Source organism: Littorina saxatilis, linkage group LG7 (genome assembly GCF_037325665.1).
Source record: "Littorina saxatilis isolate snail1 linkage group LG7, US_GU_Lsax_2.0, whole genome shotgun sequence".
NCBI classification, from domain to species: domain Eukaryota; kingdom Metazoa; phylum Mollusca; class Gastropoda; order Littorinimorpha; family Littorinidae; genus Littorina; species Littorina saxatilis.
The window spans coordinates 40,702,034-40,727,689 of record NC_090251.1 but is presented as its reverse complement, the minus strand read 5'-3'; the positions used below and the strand labels follow the sequence as shown (position 1 = coordinate 40,727,689).

The 25,656-nt window shown below is 41.3% G+C and overlaps 1 protein-coding gene across 2 annotated transcripts in view; it reads right to left on the bottom strand.

The window, feature by feature from the left end:
* Positions 1–60: 60 nt before the first annotated feature.
* Positions 61–25,656, bottom strand: part of LOC138971476 (lysoplasmalogenase TMEM86A-like) — a 40,625-nt gene continuing 15,029 nt past the window's right edge. Inside the window, exons 2-4 of one of the 2 annotated variants that reach the window (XM_070344212.1) lie at positions 10,397–10,529; positions 9,131–9,524; positions 61–8,218 (exon numbers count right to left, since the gene is read on the bottom strand). In XM_070344212.1, coding sequence (XP_070200313.1) covers positions 7,485–8,218; positions 9,131–9,524; positions 10,397–10,495 — 1,227 coding nt within the window. In that variant the 5' untranslated portion in view covers positions 10,496–10,529 and the 3' untranslated portion in view covers positions 61–7,484. The remainder of the gene's footprint in view (positions 8,219–9,130; positions 9,525–10,396; positions 10,530–25,656) is intronic. The other variant, XM_070344213.1, reaches the window with a different exon arrangement.

The following is a 25,656-nucleotide window of genomic DNA, read 5'->3' as shown; positions in this document are numbered from 1 at the left end:
ATATACAAGCGTGTACACACATGCACATACGTGTCGAACACCACAAACACACACACACACTCAGTTTTGGTCATTCCTTTATTTTTTAAAGTTCACCGAAATATAAGAGACAAAGAAGAGGTGTAATGATGAAAATAGATATTTGTATATACCAAGGACTACTACTAGTAGTAGTCCTTGGTATATACATATAATACATGTACATTTAAAAAAAAAAACATCACGAGTAAGTATCTGCAACGAAAACATCTTCATGGTAATGGGAGCACCATCAACCATTTCTTGACTAATTGAGTTATCCTCGCACAAATACGGGTAGGGGCTTGGGGGTGTATGGCAAGACAATCAAAATCTCCGCATCTGAGACACATACAGACAAAACAACGCAAAGTGATTTGTAAATTGGCATTGCACACAAATGTAATGTAAAATGGTTAAAAACGCTTCGCACTTGCATGTATTTGTCAACAAATAGGACAAAACCTCAATGTCATGTTACTTTAAACACTTTGTACATGTACAGCGATTGACTTGATCACTTTTCCTGTTTTGACTAATAAAACAGATTAAACCCAGGCATTATCTTCATTTACATCACACAGTAAACTTCACTAAGTATTCAGCGGATGTATATGTATTCTGGCCAACACATAAGCATAAGGTAAGGATAAGATCAGATTTCATATAGTCCTGTGAGGTTACCCTCATGGAACTTCGGGCTACTTTCTCCTTTCTCTCTGGGGAAAGGGAGCTGCCATACAGTACAGTGCATCTAATATTTTTCTTCTTTTTCCTGCATGCGTGTATACATGTTTCCAAGCCCTGAGACTTTTGCTGTGAACTTGGGTGTGCATGCGTGTATACATGTTTCCAAGCCCTGAGACTTTTGCTGTGAACTTGGGTGTGCATGCATGCACACGGGGATGTTTGGACACCCAAGGAGAGTGCACAAAGTTGACTGAAATAAATCTCTCGCCAAACTTGAGGATCGAACCCACGCGGATAGCGACAACTGGTTTTGAAGCCAGCGCCGCTACCAACTGAGCTATTTCCCCGCCCATAAGCCTGAATAAAATATCGCTACATGTTACACGAAAAAGACATACGTAACCCCTAATCTAATAAAGAGAGGATATCCTTCTCGTAAAACTATGTCGTAAATGCCAGATTTCTGCACTCTTATGCAAGAATTGCATCATTAAGACTTTTCAAAGAAATTAGCATTCCAAATTACAATGAGGTTACAGTCAGGAAAAGTAATTATGGACTAGGGAAAAAAATTACTGGCGCAGAATAAATTTAAAATCTTAAGTACGTCTATTTTGAACACAGTACATTGTAAAAATACCCGGCTCCTTGAGATACATATTTTTAGTTAAAAATCTAATCCTTTTGGGTAAGACTAACAAGAGTGTTTCATAAACTTCTTTATGGTAGGGGTGCTTTATGTTTCCTTCCATTTAACCTTTGCCCGTCCGGGTTATCGACTACACACGGAAGTCATCGTGGGGCCATGCGGACCAATGCTTCTCATTTCTTTCTTTGAGAAACATGGGTCCGCACGGCCCCACGATGTTTGTAGTTTAAATATGACCCTTTTTTTATTTTATTACTTCTCGCTGAAATTTTAGGACATCAGAGCTTTTTAGGTGCCTGAGGCATTCTTAAAAAATTCCAACTAGTTTAAGAGATATTTGCAATTAAACACCCTTCTGGGTCCACACGGACCCACGACCACCGGGGAGGGTTAAAAGCACACTCCTCAAGAAAACGGTTTGACCCACTGTCTCAGATCTGGTCAGGCTTTTACATGGTACATGTAATTCCCTCCATTTAGTCCCATACCAAAAATAAACAGCCTGGGTGCTCTCTGTGCTCAGTGACAATTGGTTTATGGACCAACGTCTCAACAAAAAAACACTGGTTGCATTCATAAGATTAATTCACACACAAAATTCCCACTGTACAAAGTGAGCACCCAGGTTGTGCATTTTTTAATGTGTGACCTTCTTCTTCTTCTTCAGCGTTCCAGAAATTCTGGTGACGTGTGAGCTTGTTTGCCTATTTGGGTTCCCCACTGCACACTATACTCTGAGACTGAGAGCATAGTCAGCTTTACTCTGCTTTTGTTGGGTAGGCATGCTGGGTATTTTTGTGATTCCATAACCCACCGAACTCCGACATGGATTACAGGATCTCTTCCGTGCGCACTTGGTCTTGTGCTTGCGTGTACACACGAAGAGGGTTAAGTCACTAGCAGGTCTGCACATAAGTTGACCTGGGAGATCAGAAAAATCTCCACTCTTAACCCAACAGCGACCGGAATTCCAACTCACGACCTCCCGATTAGGAGGCCGACGTCTTACCACTGGCACTGCGCCCGTGTGACCAAGTGCAGGGAGGATCTTATCTAATGTAAAAGCCACACGTGCAAAAACAAGTAACGATCCCAACTGACCCAAATATAGTAGGTCACACCTGCAAAAACAATGAACGCGCCGACTGACGCCTAACATTTCCATGTGTGAGCTTCGACGAATAAAATTCATACGCGAAACAACAAGTTCCCGGTTCAAAAAACCAACAAACACCGAAAACTCCAAACTGTTTCCTTACCTTGCAAGTTGACACAATGATAAACAATCAAAATAGTCAATACACTTCAACTAACCTACAACTAAAACTTGTACAGAGAAAGGTTAGAGGAAAATGAAAGCAAAGCAAGAGAGACAGTGCACCAACACGTCTTCACAGGACGGAAACCATTCGTTCAGTGACGTATTCCCGCGTTCTATCTCACGTGACCCATTCCTCTCGGAATTGTGGGAGATAAAATGTAAAAGCTTGGCCAGATCTGAGATACTGAGCTGAACTGTTTTCACAGGAAGGAGTGTGCCTTTAATCTATTTGTTTTTCACAAAAAGTTATCGCTCCAAAAAAGATTGAAAGCGGATGAAAAAAAACCCTGATGAAATATCTGTACTGTGGATGTTTTTGTCCACTGAAACTCCTAGGCAAGTTTAATACTTTCCATAATACCCAGCATAATTAAGTTTCATTTCAAAACAGACTATACATGTCATGATGCATTGTCACCTGTGGAAAAAACAAAATTCTGTGTTATATGATCAGATAGTAACAACCAATGGTATGCTTACAACCAACAAAAAAAATTTAAAAGGGAAAAAATAAAGCTAAATAAAATATACGTGAAAAATATCAGAATAAAATAAAAGTCAAAACTGAGCAACTTGTTTTTGTCCCCTGAATCGGATATTGAGATGGCCCAAAAAAGCAATGATGTTTCTGAGTATTGTGGGTTGTGGGTTGGCAACCCTCACTACAAAAACAAAAACAAGACCCTTCATGTAGCACAAAGAAAAGAAAAAAAAAAGGTCTTGGTTCTATCAGTTCAGTCGGAGCCTGGGGTGGGTGGTTTTCCTGAATCCAAAAATGTAATTACTAAAGTTAACTGAGAGGTGCTATGTCAACAACAAAAATTCTCTTACATCTACCACTATCTATCCAGCAAAATAAAATGGCAAAGACATTTCAATAACAATGAACACAGAAATCTGACTCGGCCAGATGAATGTTGGTAAATAAACCAATATTTACATGTACATGTACAAATGGCATAAACAAATCAATTTTGCATTGATAGTGCAACATCATCATCATCATCATCATCATCATCATCATCATCATCATCATCATCATCATCATCATCATCATCATCATTATCATCATCATCATCGAGAACCAAGACTTTTCTTAGTACACAATAATAACACCAGGCATAAGCACATTTCTTCCCTCGATGCGTCCTGGTTTTAGTTTTTCATATTGATCATCTTTTTCTTTATCCATCACACAAATATTCATATTACAATAATATTATCTCTTACATTAATGCAAAATAAATATCCTGTATTTTCAATTATCCGTTGATAGTGGCAGTAATATGAGATAATAAAAAAAAGAGCATTGATAATTATTTTTAAGTGACACTGACGTCCAAGCTTTCATAATGAATTTGTGTGACTTAGTTACATCAAATTGTTTTTAACAGCAGAAGAAAAGTGCACTTTTCCGCAGTCGTCATGACTTATTCAAAAACACTGCTGCGACATTTAACATGTATACAAAAGTAAGTGCTCTCTATACCCCCTCCCCCCCTATCGCTCTCTGTCTCACACACTTACACAGTCACTAGTCCAGTAGTTTTCGTGTTTTGTCCCGTTCAGTTCTGTTTGACTGTTAGCAAACAGATGTGAAAACTCTTTAACTCAACTGTTTGACAGAGCCTGTTGTGAGTTTTGTTTAAACCACAGCTATTTCGCAGTGACATTGTCCAATAAAGGTCACAATACCTAGAAATTGCAGACACTAATAAACAAGAAATTCCTCCGATAGGAAAAACACCCCCGTTGGTCAAAGGGAAATAACCATTCTCACTGCTCAGGATTGAGCAATTTAGAGCTTATCTCTAAGCCCTTTTGAACTGTTCTGGCTTCTCAAAGGAAGGCCAGTGCATACAAATACACAAAAGCCGCCAGACCACATCACAAACAGAACTGAACAATTCACAGGTGTTGCTCACATAGAGAGAGACACACACACACACACACACACACACAAACACAGAGAAGCCGTATATATAGAGAGATAGATGACAGTGTATTTTTCGCGTGGCTATAAATTGATTCGACCTTTGCACTTTTACAGTGAGGATAATTTACGGGTCCAATTTACGTTCTGGACACTGCGGTGACCTTCTAAAAATAGTAACAGAACGCCGGGAATATCCGAAGATGCCCCTCCTACTGTAGTGCACCATACGAAGGAAGGGAGGTAAACGCTGAAAACATGGAGAAGATAAGGAAGAGTTATGCCGTAGTTGATCCCCCCAAAAAACCAAAATCCACCAATAACTCCCTAACCGTGTGTTTGACTGGTCCCAATTTTTGTAAGGACCGTCTCAGGAATGTATAGAACCTGTTCACCAAGTTTGGTGACGATCGGTCCGTTCATTCTTGAGATCTACTTGCGAACACAAACAAACACACAAACATACAAACATACAAACAAACAAACACACAAACAAACAAACACATCGAGTGAAACCTATACACACCCCTATACCGGGGGTGTAATAACATCTTGACAAGGACTGGTTATACTATATGCCTCAATCACATTCTCACATCTCAATACACGTCTTTCACACGGAGAGAGAAAAGGGAGAGAAAGAAAAAAAGCTTGGTTAATGGTTAGAGTAAGATAAGACAAGAAGAGAAATGACAACACAGATCGTACATCTCAATGTCATGCTAAAAGAAGGAAAGTTGAGTTTCAATACATTACAGTGTTCTAGATGATCGAACGTGTAGCAAAGACATGTACGTGTACGTGTAGATATTGCGTCACCCATGACTCACTTTTTTTCTCTTCGCAAATGCATGACGTAAAAACTAGATTTGATGACGTTACCCATACACGTTCCCGTACACGTGCTGAAATGTGCCACATCTAGATCTTGCTATTATATAGACAAGGGTTTGAGTAAGAGAAAAACGAAGACATGACAACATGCATAAAGAATGAGTAAAATACGTGTACTAATCAACTGAAACAGTCACAGTTTGTAACGGAAAAGCACCTGCTTGTATTACAAACAACACAAATTTTTTTAAAAATTCAAAAAACATTGTGTATTTCAACGAAATCACTCTGGGGTACATAGAGTTTTACTGGCTGTTAAAAACATCCAACATCAAAAAAATTAGTTATTGACATCAATCTCCATAAACAATGGCAACCTTTCCAATACGTTAAGTACAATGTACTCTAAACCTCACTCAAAAGACAATTCCACGAGCCTTCAAAGCAATCATACTCATATTCAATAGTAGAATGTTTTGACAGATGTTACTGCAGTAGCAGGTTGAGAGTCGCTTCAATGAGAGAGCATCCCTCACAATGGTATGTGAACTCGCACAAAACAACATGAAAATGTTGACCGACTACTGTACATTTTGGTGTAAACAAGAGAGCTAAAGAGTGTGCAAAATACACGTGATAAGAAAAGTATTGTTGGCATGGCAAAACATGCCAAAGCTCTAAAACATTTACAAATAATATTAAAAACAGTCAGAATGTACACAGACAAAGTTGGAATGGAGAAATCTTGACTGTATCAAATCGGAGTATATTTTTCTTGCACCTGTATAAACAACACTTGTGCAGATCGTCAAATTCGCACCATGTAAATGCCCAGGGCTGTAAATTCTAATGAGATGACACCAATCCCGCGGATATTGACCAAAATTGTTCAATTCAAACAACAAAACAAACACACACAAAACCAAAATCAAAAATAAATCACTCCAATAGAAAAAACCTGAGTGTAAACCGTGTTTAAATTTCAGTCCTCTGAATCATCATCTATATATGTACATACAGACTCTTTCTCTCCTATCTATCTTCCTTTTTATTACGAGGGTGTCATTATTAAAAAAAAAATGCCAGGACAAAGAAAATCCTTGGTTCTGTAAAATAATAGCACTGTCTGAGTTGACATTACACCTGCTATCACTCTATATCTATATCAAACATCTATATCAATCTCTATCTTTTTCACCTCTTGTATAATTTGTGCATTCATGTATATCAGCAAGACAGTTCCACGACCTTCTGTGATTCATTAATTCATCAGCAAGTTCAAGCATATAATTTACTGGACATACAGACATGCTGACAAATGCATAACATAATACTGTATTAAACTTCTTTGCAAATGTTCAATAATGTAGGATTTTAAATGTTTTTGTGGTGTGTGTGTGTTTTTTTAACAGTTTTCTAGACATAAAACTAGTAGATTTACCTTCTCTTCAAACGTCTAATTCATGACATCACCAAACTCAATATATTTTTTCTCAATGCTTATTACAATCTCATGTTCCTGTCTGATCCCGGTTTTGAACTAGCATGTACAATGTGTCAGTGACATAGACAGCAGCCTGTGTAAGACATTTCACTGGTTCAATGAATAAATGCAGAATACTTTGAAAATGCGGACTCTCGTCAGATATGTGAGATTAGTTCTTTGATACTTGTGATCAGTTAGAAAAGTATCTCTCCTTAAAAATCTACTCTCCTCTCCCCTGAACTGTGTATTTAAAATATCAAGAACGGTGTGCGGAATCAGATCATGAAAGTGTCAGCTTCAGAAGCTGTTGACCTTCTTTTCTAAGCGTGTTCTCGTCTCAACTGCGTTGCATCAGCAATAATGGCTGAAGATGTCCACCAACAATATCACCAGTAGCCCAGGAGACTTCCTCTAATACATCGTACAGCAATGTCAAGTCATCACACACACATATCAAAATTAACATCTCAACACAAACACCTGACATTTCTTTCACACAATAAACGTTAATACCATTTCATGACTCCACATTCTTCTTGTGTGCATTGCTTTTTCAGTCACGCTTTTGCCCCGCAAAATGATTGGATATGTGCCCACCAAGCTGTCCTAGTTGACCTTTAACATTACTAACAGTGATCTGATCAGACAGGTGACCAATCCTATCCTTCACTGTGTCTACCCCCTGAGACAGATTTTCTTTCACATAATCAACTCTGTGCGACAAATTCTCTTTGACGCAGTCAACTCCGTGCGACAAATTCTCCTTGACGGAGTCAACCCTGTGCGACAAATTCTCCTTGACGGAATCAACTCGGTGCGACAAATTCTCCTTGACATAGTCAACCCTGTGAGACAAATTCTCCTTGACGTTATCAACTGTGGTAGATAAATGTTCCAACTGGTACTTGACGTTCTCCTTGTTGAGGTGGTGGGAAAGGCTCTTGACGTGTCGCTTAGCGTTGTCGATAACGTCAGGGTTGTCGTGTTTGGTCTGGAGACGGATGATGTCTTCCACCTGGCTGTCCACAACGGACAACGAAATGAGCAGCTGAGCAGCGTAGTAGCTCACCATAATCAGCTGATGGGAGAAGGGAACATCGACGACGAATTTGTCGACGGCAATGAGAAGGTCGGAGATCATGAAGCAGATGGCGCCAGCGCAGCCGCAGAGCTTGGTCCACGTCCAGAGGTCGTCGAAGAACTGCACCCGGGCCACAGCTCGCCACCCCATGATGCAGATGAGACCCAGGTACATGGGGGCCAAGATCTCCATCATTCCGTGTAGTCCTGCAACCAAATTATGTTCGAAATGCTTAGGGTTATGGTCTGCTGTTTTAAGTATGGTATAGTTGATTTTTTTCCCCATCTCTCTGTCTCTACCTCTACCTCTCTTTGTCTCTCTCTTTCTCTCCCCCCTCCTCTTTCCTAAAAAATTACAAATAACCGCCCCCCTCCACTCCCAACAAATAAAAATACAATGAATCAAATAAATATATAAGACGAAAAAAGAACCACAAAAAACAACCACAAGAACAAAAGTACACACACAACAAAAATAACAAATAACTGCAGAAAGTGGTACTCTCTTAATAATGTTTCCTTGTTGTTGCGTGCACGGTTACTAAACTTTAAAAAAAAAATCTGTATCACCTGCAATCAGTTTAAAATGTAGCCTACAGGAAGAGCACGGACATCATGTTCGCAAAAAGAACAGCTGAAGGGTAGACTTAATTGCACAATCCACAAATCAATACAACAACTACAAAAACAAGATGGGTAAAGAGATATCAAAACAATTTAGTCATGCGTCGGCCTGACACTACAAGAAATCAAATTACAAATAGACTGCTAATGTTCCAAAACTCAAAATATTTTTTTTCATTTTTATTACTGTATTGTCCCAATGCTGGGAAAAGTGGAGAGCTAACAGTGACAGCAACAGAGTCGCGCTACCCAGGTGTGTGCGTGTTTAGGTTGTCATCAACCACCTGCACTTATGCAGAATGAACAAGGTCTTTTATGTGCCACAGTGGTGACACAGGGATGGAACATTGATACCGTCTCTGAGTCTGCACTTTAAGTTGACCTGTGACCGGCCCGGCCCGGATTCGAATCCATGACCCTCGGATCACAAGTCCAGTGCTCTACCAAACAAAAGTTATTGGAACATTGAACTTATGACAAAACAAAACAAGTTACCTGGGCTCAAGTAGGAATACACCAGCAGGCCCAAGCCCACAAACACACCGCCAGCGTAAGGGTTGAATGGCCAGAAGCCGAATGCCCGGGCGTAGTTCACCTGGGCCACAGCGAACATCAGCAGGCCACACTCAAAATTCATGTAGCTCTTCTTCCACACGAGAAAGACGTCACCTAACACAGAGAAGAAGAGGCCGGTGAGGATGAGGCGAGAGTAGCGGTAGTACTCATTGAGACTCATGCCGTGAAGAAGGACGAAGAAGACGAGCGAGATGACGGGCAGACATTTGGCGATGCAGAAGAGGATGGACGTGCTCTCGCTGCTGCCGTACAGCACAAAGTAGATGGCCACCGTCTTGAAGAACGGCACCAGTTTGGGTCCCACACATTTCAGCTGAAACAGAGTGAGAAAATACCAGTAAGAAAACAAATTTTAAAAAGAAAAGAAAAGACGACAAATGATATCTGGTTTGGGAAAGACAGAAGGGAGAAATCCTGGAAGATAAAACAAAAATCCGAGTCCAAATGAATTATCAATGGTAACACAGTGATAATAATAATAATAGAACATTTATAAAGCGCTTCTCCACAGCTCGAAGTGCGTTACAATGGCTCGAGGGGGAGGGGGGGGGGGGGGGTGTTGAGAGATAACGATATATATGATATCATATGTATACATGAGAATAGCAGAATGTACATCAAAAGCAAAGTTGAAAGCAAAACATAGTTTTTCAAAAGCAAAGTTAAAAGGAAAGTAGCTTTCTAAAAGAAAAGTTGAAACAAGACAATGTTTCAAAAGCAGGGTTGACGGGCGCTGTGGTGGGGTGGTAAGACGTCGGCCTCTTAATCGGAAGGTCGAGGGTTCGAATCCCGGTCGCAGCCGCCTGGTGGGTTAAGTGTGGAGATTTTTCCGATCTCCCAGGTCAACTTATGTGCAGACCTGCTAGTGGCTTATCCCCCTTCGTGTGTACACGCAAGCACAAGACCAAATGCGCACGGAAAAGATCCTGTAATCCATGTCAGAGTTCGATGGGTTATAGAAACACGAAAATATCCAGCATGCTTCCTCCGAAAGCGGCGTATGGCTGCCTTAATGGCGGGGTAAAAACGGTCATACACGTAAAATTCCACTCGTGCAAAAAACACGAGTGTACGTGGGAGTTTCAGCCCACGAACGCAGAAGAAGAAAAAAAGCAGGGTTGTTGGCTGTCCTAAGTCTTCTGTATCCCATTGCCAGGCACTTGAGCCTCAACGTCGCCTTCTCACCTTCCCAGTTAATGAACATTGAAGATGGCTGGTGTGGTGAAAAATCCCAGGCAAATGCTCCTGTGACTGAGAGTGAGCTAGAATGACATAAAGGTGCATCCAGAAAAATGGGGTTCCCCACCAGCGTGCTGACCTGCAAGAGATGTTTTAACACTCAGTGGTCTTGTCTTGTCCTGCTCTGTCTTGTCTTGATCGATGTGTTGTTCAAATATTTAAGTCATAATGATGACTTCCTTACAAAACCTTGCGGCATTAAACGTCATTGCAAATGATTCACTGACCTGAGAGTTAAAACATATCTATAATAAATTTTGATAACCGCAGCATTAGTGGGCTCTTTAGCTTCTGTGCCGATGTTTTCTTGTTTTTATCTTCTGTAAAATACGCTGAAATGGATGGAGAGAGAGAGAGAGAGAGAGAGAGAGAGAGGGAGAGGCCGGAGAGGGGTGGGGGGGAGAAGAAGATAGTGTAGGAGAGAGAGAAGGAGACGGAGAGAGAGGCAAACACTGAAGTTGTCTCTTCACAATTCGGTTTTGCCAAAGACTGTTCTACTCCCCAACGAAGTGTTCTAATCGGGTTTCGTGACTAAACAACAGGGCTGTGCAAGAATTAGGCAACATCATTCAAAGGGACACCAGCCGCGCAGCCTTTTTGTGTCTTTGCCACTGGTTTGCCCACTGTTACAAGCAATGCTGACAGGACTGCGACCACGAACACTCAGTGTGGATCAAAGCTCATGATCACAAAAAAATCATAATGCCATTAAATGAATTGCACTGGAGTGCAACAGAAAGGGAATATTCCCCGGTCTGCTACCCCCCCCCCCCCCACCTCCTACTCCCAGAAACTTGAGGATTGACTGAGAAGAAACTTGTCGGGGATCGAGGCATTCACTCTTTTCCTGAATCTTTACGAAAATGTAGACTGCCCACCGCTCTCCATTCTCTAACCTCAATCTCTTCCCCCACCCACCCACTAAGACACGCTTTGAAACAAACATGAAAACCAAAACTACAAACTTCAGTTTTAAATAGTGTATCATACATAGCTCCTTCACCTATCCCACTAACAAAACTGAAACACAGAACAAACTTCAGTTTCAGGAACCGATGTTTCGACTGCTTCACCTACCCCCCACCCCTAAATAATAACCACAGCGGCCAATAGGTAATTAGTAATGCCATAGACCTATAAATATAGGTCCCTGGTAATGCCGACCGCGTCGAGACAGAGCTAGACCAAAGGCCATGCATATTGCAGGCACTTGACTCAAAGACACAGCCCTTCCCGTGAAAAAGGTTCCGCTCAGACGCCATCTGAGATGTGGCCAGGTTGGTAAAAGAAACACCCTCCAGTTGGACACATAGCAAAACACACAAACCTGTTGGTATACATGTATTTAAAAAGAAGTTAGAGAAAAAACCAAAACAAAAACACATACACAAACCATTGGCCCTGTTATTCATCATCTTGACTGCGTCCTGAGCAGAACCAGATTTTGTTTTAGGAACCAACCTTACAGTTTGCTGCTGATATCCGTTAAAAAACCCACTGAATTCATTAAAAAAAAAAAATTAACACCCTGCACAGAAAGTACTCAAGTTTTGTTGTTTTTAACATTTATGTTTTGGTGTGAGTGTGTTTATGTAAGTGGGGGGATGATCTTTATCCCACGTAAATTACATAAGCATTGCCGGCAAAAGCCAAGATCTGAGATGGTAAGTCGAATCGTTTACAAGGGGAGGATTGTGCATTTTAACGCACGAAGTAAGTGAGCATCTCTCTCTCTCTCTCTCTCTCTCTCTCCCTTCCCCGCTGACTATTAGCTTAAAGTGTACACACAAAGGCGTCTTTGCTTCTTCAAATATTCATAGAGATTGGCGCTGGAATGAGCACCTTGAGTGCCACTGGAACGCTGAAAAGTTGAAAATGGGGATGCCTGGAGTGATGGAGAGGGGGGTGGTGGGGGTGGAGGGGGGGGGGGAATGTGGTCGAGGAGGTTGCCTGGGAGCTAATTCTATTTTGGCAGGCTCTTCGATTTCCCCCTCAAATGAACGTAGGAGAAGAAACATGGGTTCATGCTACGATGCTGTGTATCAGTCGATCCACGGGGATCGAGATACTGGTGTAGTTATTAGGGTTTTCATAGGATTTTATTTATAAGCACCAGCTGTACATGGTGTTGAAAGATCCCCCCCCCCCCCCCACGGAAACACAAACATTGGGCCTCAGAGTCCCGTGTGTGTATGTGTGTATGAGTGTAATATGAGTGTGTGTTAGTGTGTCTGTGTAATATGAGTGTGTGTGTGTGTGTGTGTGTGTGTGTGTGTGTGTGTGTGTGTATGTCAGTGTGTGTGTGTATGTCAGTGTGTGTGTGCGTGTGTGTTTGTGTGAAAGTGTGTGTTTGTGTGAAAGTGTGTGTGTGTGTGTGTAAGTGTGTGTGTCAGTATATGTAAGTGTGTGTGTGTCTGGAGTGTGTGTGTGTGTGTGTGTGTGTGTGTGTCTGAAAGAGAGAGAGAGAGAGAGAGAGAGAGAGAGAGAGAGAGAGAGAGAGAGAGAGAGAGAGAGAGAGAGAGAGAGAGAGAGAGAGAGAGAGAGAGAGAGAGAAAAAGAGGTGTTTGTATCTCAACAAAATTCCACCAATATTCACTAAGAAATATTCGAATACCATATAACACGTTTGTCAAAAATCTATTTTCATTTGTATGCGGTCAGTATACGATCGTGTTTTGCATCAGTCGATTGTAATTACCGCGTAGCTTCGAGTCCAGATGCGACCATTTTGAAGCCCTATTACTCTAAGAGCAGGTTGAAAATATTTGCGGCAGCTGAAATGAGAATAACCACTTATAACGGTATTATTTCACGAAATCAATTCCAAACAACAACAACAACAACAACAACAACAACAACAACAACAACAACAAACAAAAATCCTACAACAACAACAACAAACAAACAAACAAAAATCCCACCCAGCCTAGTAAGCAGCCAAGCTGTTGAATTCTTTGTGCTGAAACCGATTTGCTCTTAGTAGTGTAATCCTCGCATCGGCAGCGAATATGTGATGGTTTACATGTCAGTGTTACACGCGAAGGACAGTATCTTTAAACCGTTTTAATATCTGCCTTCACCACAGGCAAAGCCGAAAATTAGAAGCTTAGTCAGAAAATATGTGATTGGTGTAATCAACCAGCGATCGAGTGTCGACTGATGATCACAAAAAAGGCACACATAACTAGAAAGAGGGTTCAGAGAATTCAGGCGTAAGTTTTAATTTCCTTGCACTGGTTTTCAAAATCATAGTCAGTCGTAATGTCCGGATCGACAACGACACACACACACACACACACACACACACAGACGTACACATACCGAAGCGTACACACACACTGACATACACACACACACACACTGACACACACACACACACACGCACCTCTAGGTGATAATTATGTGATGGTTTACAGTGTGGTGTTACACACAAAGGGCAATATCTTTAAACCGTTTTAATAGCCGCCTTCACTATAGGCAAAGCCGGAAATTAGAAGCTTAGTCACACAAATATTTGATGTAAAACTCTTATGAACTAGCGAGTGTCGACTGACGATCACAAAAAGTCCCACATAACAAGAAAGAGAGGTCGGAGAATCCGTAAGCTTTTCCTTATATTGGTTTTCAAAAGCATGTGCCCCTATCGGCAAAGCATAAAAGAACGACAAGAGACGTAGCACCTATTTAATCGCTTTCATCGCCATTTATTTTATTCATAACCATCTCACACACACACACACACGCACACAGCGGGCGCGCACACGCGCACACTGACTGTCGGACACACACATACACCGTGTCCCATACCGTCACACACTGCGAGAGACACACACACACACACACTCACGAGCAAACAAACAAGAAAAGAAAAAAGAAAATTGGTTGATTAAAATCAACATGGCCGAAGCAATGTTTTCATAAAAGAAGCGGTAGTGTACGGGCACATGTTGTGTTAGGGTTACATGTGTTGCAGAGTATTTGAAAATACGTAGGCATAAAAACATGCAAAGAAGAGTGATAAGTCCCTGTTGTGACTATCGTCAAGTGGATAAATTGATTACTTATATATCACACTAGTTTTACTGTTACAGCAGTCCCTCTCATGAACGGACACCCTAGGGCCAGAGCAAACCTGTTCGTACATTGCAGGTGGCCGGTCACGGGAGAGGCCCTCCCCCCATCACACACACTCAGACACACTGACGGACTGAGTGAGTCTTTTTTACTGGTGAACGAGCTCTACTTGTACTAAAACAATAAGGTCAAACTACTACAACGTATAACTGAAAGGAAAAAAACCCTGTCCTGTAAAAATGACGTTAAATGAACGGTGTCGGAAAAAGAGATATAAAAGAAATCCTCAAATTCCTGAGGATACAGGCACCCCATGAAAGCAGCCACGAACACACACTTTGCAAACATATGAATTGAAAACCTGCATGTCGTACTTTCTTTTTTTCTGGCTTTATTGAATGCTTCAGGCAGTGACTTTTCCCTGTCCAGTTTCCTCTTTCGTCTCTCTTATCCCTCTCTTACCCACTCCCCTCCCCGGCCACTCCCCTGTCGGACAGCACAAACTTCTAATCTGCAAGGCAGAGTACACATTTTCAAGGAAGACTACTCCTCTTCAATTATATTCAGAGATCTTCCAGCTGTCTCCACCATAAGCCAAGTGGTCGAGTTACCCCACTTCTGACCCGAATCACCCCCCTCCTGTTGGGTACACGTGCACTCAAGTTAACACAAGACTGACACCTCTGGCTCTGCTTTGACCTGCGTGCCAGGAGTTGGATGAGAGAGAGAGAGAGAGTGAGGAGAGACAATGACAATGACAATTCTTTATTTTACGAGGGTAACACAATAAGCATTGGTATACTTTTTTAGAGAGAGAGAGAGAGAGAGAGAGAGAGAGAGAGAGAGAGAGAGAGAGAGAGAGAGAGAGACACACACACACACATATACAGAGACACACATGGAAAGACAGAGGCGGAGAGACTCAGAGGGAGACACAGACAAAGACATACATACAGAGAGAGAGAGAGAGAGAGAGAGAGAGAGAGAGAGAGAGAGACAGAGAGACAGAGAGAGAGACAGAGAGAGACAGAGACAGAGAAAGAGGCAGACAGAGACAGACAGACAGACAGATAGACAGAGAGTGACTCAAGACGGGGAAACAGATAAATGAACACCGGGTGAGAGAAAATGACTCGAGAGAGAGAGAGAGAGCGCATGAGATCTGCAGGAGAGAGAGAAAAAGATTGAGAGAGAGACAGATACACACACAGACACTAAGGCAGAGCGAGGGAGAGACGGAGAGACTTGCATGGAGTGTACGTGACAGACAGTGTGTGTTGCTATAAACAGACAGACGAGGTGCAGCTCATTTCCGAAACAGCGCAAAAGGGACAACAGTGACATGATAGCCCACTGTTTGAATTCCAAAAAAGCGCAGCTCATTTCCGGAACAGCACAGATAACAAAGTTGGTTTCAACAACTGATCTCGTGAGAACGGTAACAAACGACTCATGATGTCACCTCTCCGAACGCATTGTAATAGATGTCCGCTCCTGCGGCCATCAACAACCAGCAAACCAGTGAACTATCACCAGTATTTAAAATGCCGCCGCGATCGAAAGTGCGACGAATGTCGAAAATTAATGGTCTCTGACGTGTAGCACTGGCGACGTCATATATGGGCATACTCAGAGTCAATGGAAGAAATTAGCGATAAACTCGGTTACTGCCTGCGTGACCGTACCGAAAAGGCCATTCCGGGGGTCTGTCTCAGTGTGTGTCTGTCTGTATCTCTCTCTGTCTCAAGTGTCTCTCACACACACACTGTCAGTTTACATTGCTACAACTGTAGTACTAGCAGAGAGACCCCGCAAAAAACCCTGCTCTCTCCCGCTCAAAATACTTCCTTTGTCAGTCACACACACACACACACACACACAAACGCATACACTGTACAATCACAATCTATAGTCAGGCGAAAGACAGAGTGACCCTGCGCAAAAGGCCATTCTGGGGGTCAGACCAAAGAGTCTTTCTTGTCCCTCACTGCGCGTGCCTGTGGCCGCTTTGCTCCGTAACAAGCCCAGCTGTCAAGGCGAGTGGACTTTGGACCTCCGACTGCCTTGACTGAGCCGATGAGTTGGCACAACGTGTGTTTTCAGTAGGCACATGTATGCTTCTTGCACCAGTAAGGTAATATATTGTACTATGTTGCAAGCCCCTGGAGCAATTTTTTGGTTAGTGCTTTTGTGAACAAGAAACAATTAACAAGTGGCTCTATCCCATCTCCCCCCTTTCCCCGTCGCGATATAACCTTCGTGGTTGAAAACGACGTTAAACACCAAATAAAGAAAGAAAGATGCTTCTTGCAGTTTTCGAACGAATATTTCTTAACGAAGGCTAGTTAGGAAACCGTTCAACTATTCGAAATAACTTCAGTCAAATCAAGTGAAATTGAGGATACCTATCGTTATCGTGTCAGTGTAGTGTGTGTGTGTGTGTGTGTCACTGTGTGTGTGTGTCAGTGTGGTTTCGTGTGTCTATGCTAACTTGCAGACTGATTTAATAGGAAATTCAGCCGGTTCCTGATCACACCCACACACAAATCAACGCTCTGTATAGTCTCTCGCCCCCCCCCCCCCCCCCCATTGAAAAAATGTGTTTATAATACAATCAAATGTCTTACGTCTTACCGCCCCCCCCCCCCTTCCCGATACAAACAAAGTTTTTCTCACATTAGTCAACAGCTCCGACTGGTCATTTTGTGTACCCCATTACATTTTCAAACGGACGAAAGACTGCCAAGGGACAAAATAGAGAAAGACTTGAGTTGGAAAAAAACCCATTGTGGCGTGGAAGGCTATTCTTTGGCGAAACCACATATATTTAGCCTGAGCTTACAATGCATCATTTACGAGGCTTATGTGAGTACTTTGTAAGGCAATTCTTTGGCGAAACCACTGACATACATTTAGCTAACTAATGCATCATTTACGAGGCTTGTGTAAGCAATGTATGACGGCAAACGGCATCTTTTGCGCTCTCGACACCCAAACGTCACAGAAAGACGAGAGAGGTACTGCATGAGACTGACTGACTAAGTAGTTTTAACGTCCTCTTAGGACCAATTGGCCTATCTTGGGACAGGTAGAGTTAATATGCTATGTGCGGTGACAAAACACTGGACAGACATGCACACAAAGAACACATACGATTGTGCTACAATTCTGGAAAACTGTTGTTGCGATATTTCAAAATGGGGACCGTGCCAAAGTGAAGATTTTGTTGTGAGTTGTTGCCTCAGTTTATTCAACTGCATGAGATCCCAACAGTGTGAGAGTTATAATCCTGAACATCGTCTATTACCACAAGTTTTGGTGTAAATGAGTGTTCCTGTAGTGTTAACAAAAGTTCAGCTACACATCTGCTCTTTGCTGTCTTTCATTATGATCACAGGAGGGAATGTGATTATGCCTGTCCGGTAGTCTCAAATAATGGGAGATTTCCTTCTATCTTGTGTAGTTTACGTACAGAAATTGCACTAAATAAAGTAGGAAACTGTAACACGCAATAGTTGGTTCAATTTAGGCCAGTTTCACATGCACACAAAATTGGCCTAGTTCTGTCTTGAGGTCCTGGCAGACGCGCCAAGTAGAGTATAATCATTAGAGAGATTCTGTGGCCTTGTTGGGCATGGCTCCAATCGATTTCTCTGAGCACGAGTAGCACGTGTAGTCCGCCTTCATACTGTCCTCCTTCTTTTCTACTGCTAGCAGTGGTAGACACAATCAGAATGTACTTCTTCTCCACAGTTACCAGCCGTGGACATAGTCACAATTCTATTCTCCTCTACTACAATTAAGCAGATTATTAAACACACACACACACACACACACACACACGCAAGCAGATACACGCTGGCACATTGAAAGCTACATCTGTTTTTTCCCTTCTCTCCCACCTCTGATTACATTTTTTTGAATTAAAAAAAAGAAAAAGAAACTCTATAATAAATCAAATGGAATAGCACAGCGCGCGCATTTTTAAGCCGATGTCGCTATTAATAATTTAAAGGGGCGGGGCGGGGGCGGCGTTGAATTTAGTGTCTATGATTTAATGTTATGAACAAAACAGACACGGGATATATATTTATCACGCTGACAAATTTTCGACCTTTATTTTATAAAACAAATATAAAAAAAGAGTTGCGTCACTCAAAACTGAACAGCTTATTTATCGAGCGAACTCAAGCGTGATAAAACACCACCTGTGAAAAACGTGCCTGTTTTCAAAAGCGCTGTTTCTTCCAGGTGGGGGTTTCACAAACAAAACTAGAAAAGCAAAAATACTACCAGTAAAAACATGAAATGGAGTGAAAACAAACACCAAAAGCTTATGAGTAAAATCAAAAGGATTAACTTCAACACTCCTACGCATTATGAATAACAACATAACATTGCATAATTTGCACGCACTACCGGTAGTCAAAACAGACATTTGCATAACACGCAAACACTAATGTTCAGTCAGTGAGTGTGACGAAATGATTGATAAGAGAGAGAGAGAGAGAGAGAGAGAGAGAGAGAGAGAGAGAGAGAGAGAGAGCAGAAAAAGTGCGTCGCAGTGTTGTCACTCATATAATATATTATCATATCAGGGTAGGTCATAATAACGGAGGTAATCTCCGGCACTGGCACTTCAACCTCAGAGTATGACGAACATTGGCAAAGGTGCAAAAGACAAAGGTTCAGTATTAACCCATTTAACGTTGTATTGCAGGTCGGTCAAGACCTCGTGGTCTCACTCTCAGGTGGACATGCCCTCTGGTCACAAGTTCATGACCCCTCCCCCATTTGTTTCGCATGTGTGACACTGCGTCAAACCATAAGGCATGTACGTGGGGAAATGACAACAACATATGCTAAGGGTTTGTAAGGCGAACTTGTTCACAAATTCAAACTGCATGTAGCTTGTCCTTGTGAGTGTGTGTGTGATTGATAGAGAGAGCGAGTGAATATTGAGTGAGAGGTAGAGAGATATGTATATATATAGAGAGATATGTAGAGAGAGAGAGAGAGAGCCAGAGAGAGAGAGAGAGAGAGAGATATCTGTCACCAAAGTGGCTCGTATTCTGAAAATCCTGAAAAGACCACCAAAAAAAAAAAAAAAAGAGAATATGAAACAAGTCGCGTAAGGCAAAATAACAACATTTAGTCAAGCTGTCGAACTCACAGAATGAAACTGAACGCACTGCATTTTTTCACCAAGACCACATACGCGTAATTTCGTCAGTCCACCGCTCGTGGCAATGGCAATGAAATCGACAAGCCAGAATAGTGCGGTAATGGTCGCGCTGAGCAGGATAACACGCTTTTCTGTATCTCTATTCTTTTTAGCGTACTGAGTTTGTTTTTAATCCAAACATATCATATCTATATGTTTTTGGAATCAGGGACCGACAAGGAATAAGATGAAATTGTTTCTAAATCGATTTCGGACAATTAATTTTAATCATAATTTTCATATTTTTAATTTTCAGAGCTTGTTTGTAATCCAAATATAACATATTTATATGTTTTTGGAATCAGAAAATGACGAAGAATAAGATGGAATTGTTATTGGATCGTTAAAAAAAAATTAATTGTTAATGACAAGTTTCCGATTTTTAATGACCAAATTCATGAACTATTTTTTTAAGCCACCAAGCTGAAATGCAATACCAAAGTCCGGCCTTCGTCGAAGATTGCTTTGCCAAAATTTCAATCAATTTGATTGAAAAATGAGTGCCGCCTTAACTTTTACAAAAAGCCGGATATGACGTCATCAAAGACATTTATCGAAAAAATAAAAAATAAACGTCCGGGGATATCATTCCCAGGAACTCTCATGTCAAATTTCATAAATATCGGTCCAGTAGTTTAGTCTGAATCGCTCTACACACACACACACACACACACACACACACAGACACACATACACCACGACCCTCGTCTCGATTCCCCCTCTATGTTAAAACATTTAGTCAAAACTTGACTAAATGTAAACAAGTCGCGTAAGGCGAAATTACTACATTTAGTCAAGCTGTGGAACTCACAGAATGAAACTGTCAACTGAACGCACAGCATTTTTTCACAATGACCGTAGTCCGCCGCTCGTGTAAAACGCAGTGAAACTGACGAGCCTTTTTAGCGCGGTAATGGTTTCGCTGTGCTGCATAGTACGCTTTTCTGTACCTCTCTTTGTTTTAACTTTCTGAGCGTGTTTTTAATCCAAACATGTCATATCTATATGTTTTTGGAATCAGGAACCGACAAGGAATAAGATGAATTTGTTTTTAAATCGATTTCGGAAATTTAATTTCGATCATAATTTTTATATTTTTAATTTTCAGAGCTTGTTTTTAATCCGAATATAACATATTTATATGTTTTTGGAATCAGGAAATGATGAAGAATAAGATAAACGTAAATTTGGATCGTTTTATTAAAAAAAAAACCAATTCTGATTTTTAATGACCAAAGTCATCAATTAATTTTTAAGCCACCAAACTGAAATACAATACCGAAGTCCGGCCTTCGTCGAAGATTGCTTGGCCAAAATTTCAATCAATTTTATTGGAAAATGAGGGTGTGACAGTGCCGCCTCAACTTTTACAAAAAAGCAGGGTATGACGTCATCAAAGACATTTATCGAAAAAATGAAAAAAACGTCTGGGGATATTATACCCAGGAACTCTCATGTAAAATTTCATAAAGATCGGTCCAGTAGTTTACTCTGAATCGCTCTACACACACACACACACACACACACACACACACACACAGACAGACACACAGACACCCCGACCCTCGTCTCGATTCCCCCTCTATGTTAAAACATTTACTCAAAACTTGACTAAATGTAAAAAAAAGAAAACAAGCTCGGGTGGCATTGTCATCCGTATCCGAAGATGTAATCTACCACTTGAGCCAAGGTCTCCCTGTCTTTGACACGACCTTCTAAGGTCTGAAGTCTGAAGTCTGAATGTTTTAATGAGTAGACCTTGGGCCCTTTTCATGGAGATGAGCACATCTCAAGCACCAGCATACAAATGCATATAGAAATGCACATAGTAAACAAAAACAAGAACATCCTACTAGTATCGCCCTGTTTCGTTTACGGATTATGGATTACGAATGGAAAGCGCCTTCATGACAAATGTAGAAAAACGTAGCATTAGCGGCTTACTAGTGTTTGAAAACAGCATGGTTAATTTAAACAATGATGGGATTCTAGTGTATTTTCGTGGAATATAATATTCTCTTAACTCAGCATATTTAGGGCATACTAAAACAAAGTGGACTTCATCTTCAACACTGCCACAACAAAATGGACAAGATAAATCAGCGGAGGTTGCATTTAAATTAAAGCAAAATCGATGCACTTTCAGAGGAGATACTCCCAATCTAAGTCTAATCAGAAGATTTCTAGCTTTAATATGTTTCAAATCACTTAAATAGTTGGATAATGTTAGGGTTGATTTGAAGGTTCTGTACAGAGAGAAACGTTCACTTCCTTGTACATTTTCAAGCCAGGTTTGCTTATAGGATAAAATAAGAGAGAGAGAGAGAGAGAGAGAGAGAGAGACAGAGACAGAGACAGAGACAGAGAGAGAGAGAGAGAGAGAGGAGGTGTGGCGGTGAGAGATGGCGTTAATGTGACCAACTTTAAAAGGTCACAGTACAATAATACAAAGTTAGAAACTCGGTCGACTTTTGCGAATTCTCTTGGAGTTTTAAAAGCGAAGGCAACACATGACGCCTTTTCTGTCACAGATGCGGCTAGAATGTCTTCGCATACAAGTTACCTCGTCCTTGCTCGCTTTTTTTCTTGCGCACGACCAACGTTCTTGGTTTTCATGACAATTCCAGTTTCAATTTCGATCTACTTCTGCCGAACTGGTTTAACTCAGGTTTAACTTCCTTATTGTCAAAAATAATGGTTTCTCGGTTGCTTCTGCTACATCTCAGTGAAAATGTCTTCCCAAGCATCATGATGTGAAATAGACATAAAAGCTGCTGATGTGATGCAGACATGAACTCAATCTCCTTATTTGTCACACAAAAAACGCACATTCACTACGAACTGTCATATCCTGGAGGCTGTTAGTTCCTTCCGTTGTGATGGTAAGCATTTATAGCGTACTGTACCGTTGATGACCCCCCCTCCCCCCACCAGAAAAAAGAGAAAACAAGTCGTGAATCCTTTTTTTCAAGCCGCGTTTTACACATCCGCTGATTATTTGTTAATTCAGTAAAAAAGAACAAATACAAAAATAAAAATAGTAAGGGAATTGCTGACCAGGTGAGCTGACGATTTAAAAATAAAAAATGTTTGTGGTGAGCGTCTGTGATTACCATCCATGCAATTGACAAACAAACACAGCACAAGTAATATCCCTAACCCTAACAATTGAAAGAGCATGTAATACACCACATATTTTGGTTTGGTTTGGTTTTCTTTTCAAATTCATCACTGAATTCACGAAGCAAGAAGTTTTCTACATTTCTATATGAGCTGTCAGCTCATTTTCTGCGGTCACTGCTACATTGTGTACTAAACTCCACAACTAGTGACGGAACACAAACGTGCAAAGTACAATACACGTGTACAAGGTGTAAACAACCTGTTCTGTTACTTTTTGCATACGTTAACACACTTGGGGGAGCGACCAAAGGGTGCAACTGTCTTGTGTTGCTATTGTAGCTGTCAAGGATTTTGACAAGGGCACGCTTACTCGGAAATAGGTCGAAAACAAGACACCATCGTCGTCACTTCGCACACATACACCCTTTCTCCTACATTTGTACTTTAGTGCTTGCTCTTAATTATCTACATATTTCCTGTTATTTTCTTCTCTTCCTCTGTCTCTCTTTCCTGGTTCTAGGCTCTTGATTTTTGCAGTCTGTAGAACGAAACGGCACTTTGGCATTTCTGATTGCCCCCCCCCCCCCCCCCCAGACACACACCTCTGAATAAAAATATACAGCTTAAATCGTTCCTTTTGTTTTGTTTGTATGTTTGCAGTTCCCACAACAATATTCTCAAGAGATTGCTTCGTCGTTGACAGAGTGCGACTGATTAATATAGCCAAGGTATTAAAGGCAATGTTTTCGCCATTCAATTTGTCTGACCTTCGGCGAAGCGAAGACATGATCATGTGCCTCCATGGAAATATAAACACTGCATGAAAAACAAAATCAATCATTTCTTCTCCAGGAACAGCAAATACCCCCCCCCCCCCCCCCCTTCTCTCTCTGTCATGACAAATAGGCTGCGAAGTTAAGACAAATAACCACGTAACCGTTGAAGTTAAGCATGCACCCAATCTCCACTCCACCCCTCTCTCTCTCTCTTTCCGGGTGTCATCGTCAAACAAAAACGGAAGTGACTAAAGGCCGCGAGTTCACGCAAGAGTGTGGCCCATCAATCGAAATTGCGGAAACAATCCTCTTTTGTGGCACACAACAGAAACTTGACTCTGTGTCACTGGAGGTGTTTTTCTCTTCAGTTCATGCACACCAAAGACTGGCAGATTTGAGCACGAATGCAATCGCCCATCCTTCGCGCAGCCATCCAAACTTTATGCGGATGGAACATCTGCCTTGGGCTTTGTGGACATAATGGTAATTGTTTTTACACCCCCGGTATAGGGGTGTGTATAGGTTTCGCTCGATGTGTTTGTGTGTTTGTGTGCGCATATAGATCTCAAGAATGAACGGACCGATCGTCACCAAACTTGGTGAACAGGTTCTATACATTCCTGAGACGGTCCTTACAAAAATTGGGACCAGTCAAACACACGGTTAGGGAGTTATTGGTGGATTAAGATTCTACAAGGACTTATAGAGTGACATAGTAATGGTCAAAGGGAAATAACCTTCTCAGTTGGTGGCAGTGAGAATGGTTATTTCCCTTTGACCAACGGGGGTGTTTTTCCTACCTCGAAGGAATTTCTTGTTTGTTTTGCTTTCCCAACATTTAATGATCATAGAACACAAAAGTAACTAAATAAGGGTCAACTTTGAAAGCGGGTTTTGAAATGTTATAACATGAGTATGTAAGATTATTAGATTTTCTACCGCGTACTGTGCAATAATCATAAAGTTAACCCATACAGCAAAATGTCTTGTCTAAAAAAAGATTAAACGAAACCCCAACTGTTAGTTAACGTGGACATTAAAAATCAGCTTTGACACTTTGTAGAATCTTGCTTGCACAGTGCATATCACAAAAGGTGCCATGTGTTTAATCTGTTGGTTTTATTTGTTGTTAATACTCTACCTTTGCTCAAACCAGTTGTGGTTTCGAATGAAAGTGTACATGAAATGCACAGTTTTTAGGAGCACAGTACATTGTGTTGTTTTTGCTGCATGCAGATTTATTATACCACTTACTTGTATATATATATATGCCGCAGCATGATTGTCAACTCTCTGCTTAGATACTTTATACAGACATGAAAAGCATATATGTAATCAGTTTTTAAAGGTAGCAGTCTCGACTTTTGGGGCTGAAATATAGCATCAAATTTAAAAATCATGTTTAAAAAGCATGCCTGCTATTCTCTTTCGCTGTCTTGTTTAAGCAGATTCTGGACCTGTTCTCTGTGAATTTGCTAACCTTGACTTATTGTTTGCCAACTGCATGGTAATGTCTGCAAAACTTTGTACTTTGTCTTTTACAGCAGCACAGACAATGCCAGCCTGAACACAAAGAGGCCTGCAGATTCCAATGATGACAGGCAAGCAGCCCAGAACAGGGAGCCTCCACAGAAGCGTCTTAAAGTGAACCCAGAGAGCAGCAGTGCAGAACACAATCATGCCTGCAGTACGGCAGGGATATCAGCAGAGGCACACACTGCTTCTGATGTGGAAGAAGAATTGCCTGCAACCGTTGAAGACAGGTTCAAAGATCTTGTAGGCTACAAGATCTTTGACAGGTTCAAGTCTTCACACCTGGGTGAGGAGCAGAGGGACACACCTCCACAGAAGCCAGCCAAACTGCCAGCGTTTATCTCACTGGGTGCGTATCGCTAGCGCTACGTGTCATTTGTGCTACGTGTCATTTGTCCTACGTGTCATTTGTGCAACGTGCCGCTATCGCTACGTTGATTAGTGCTACAAATAATTTGTCTATGAGTCGCTATCAT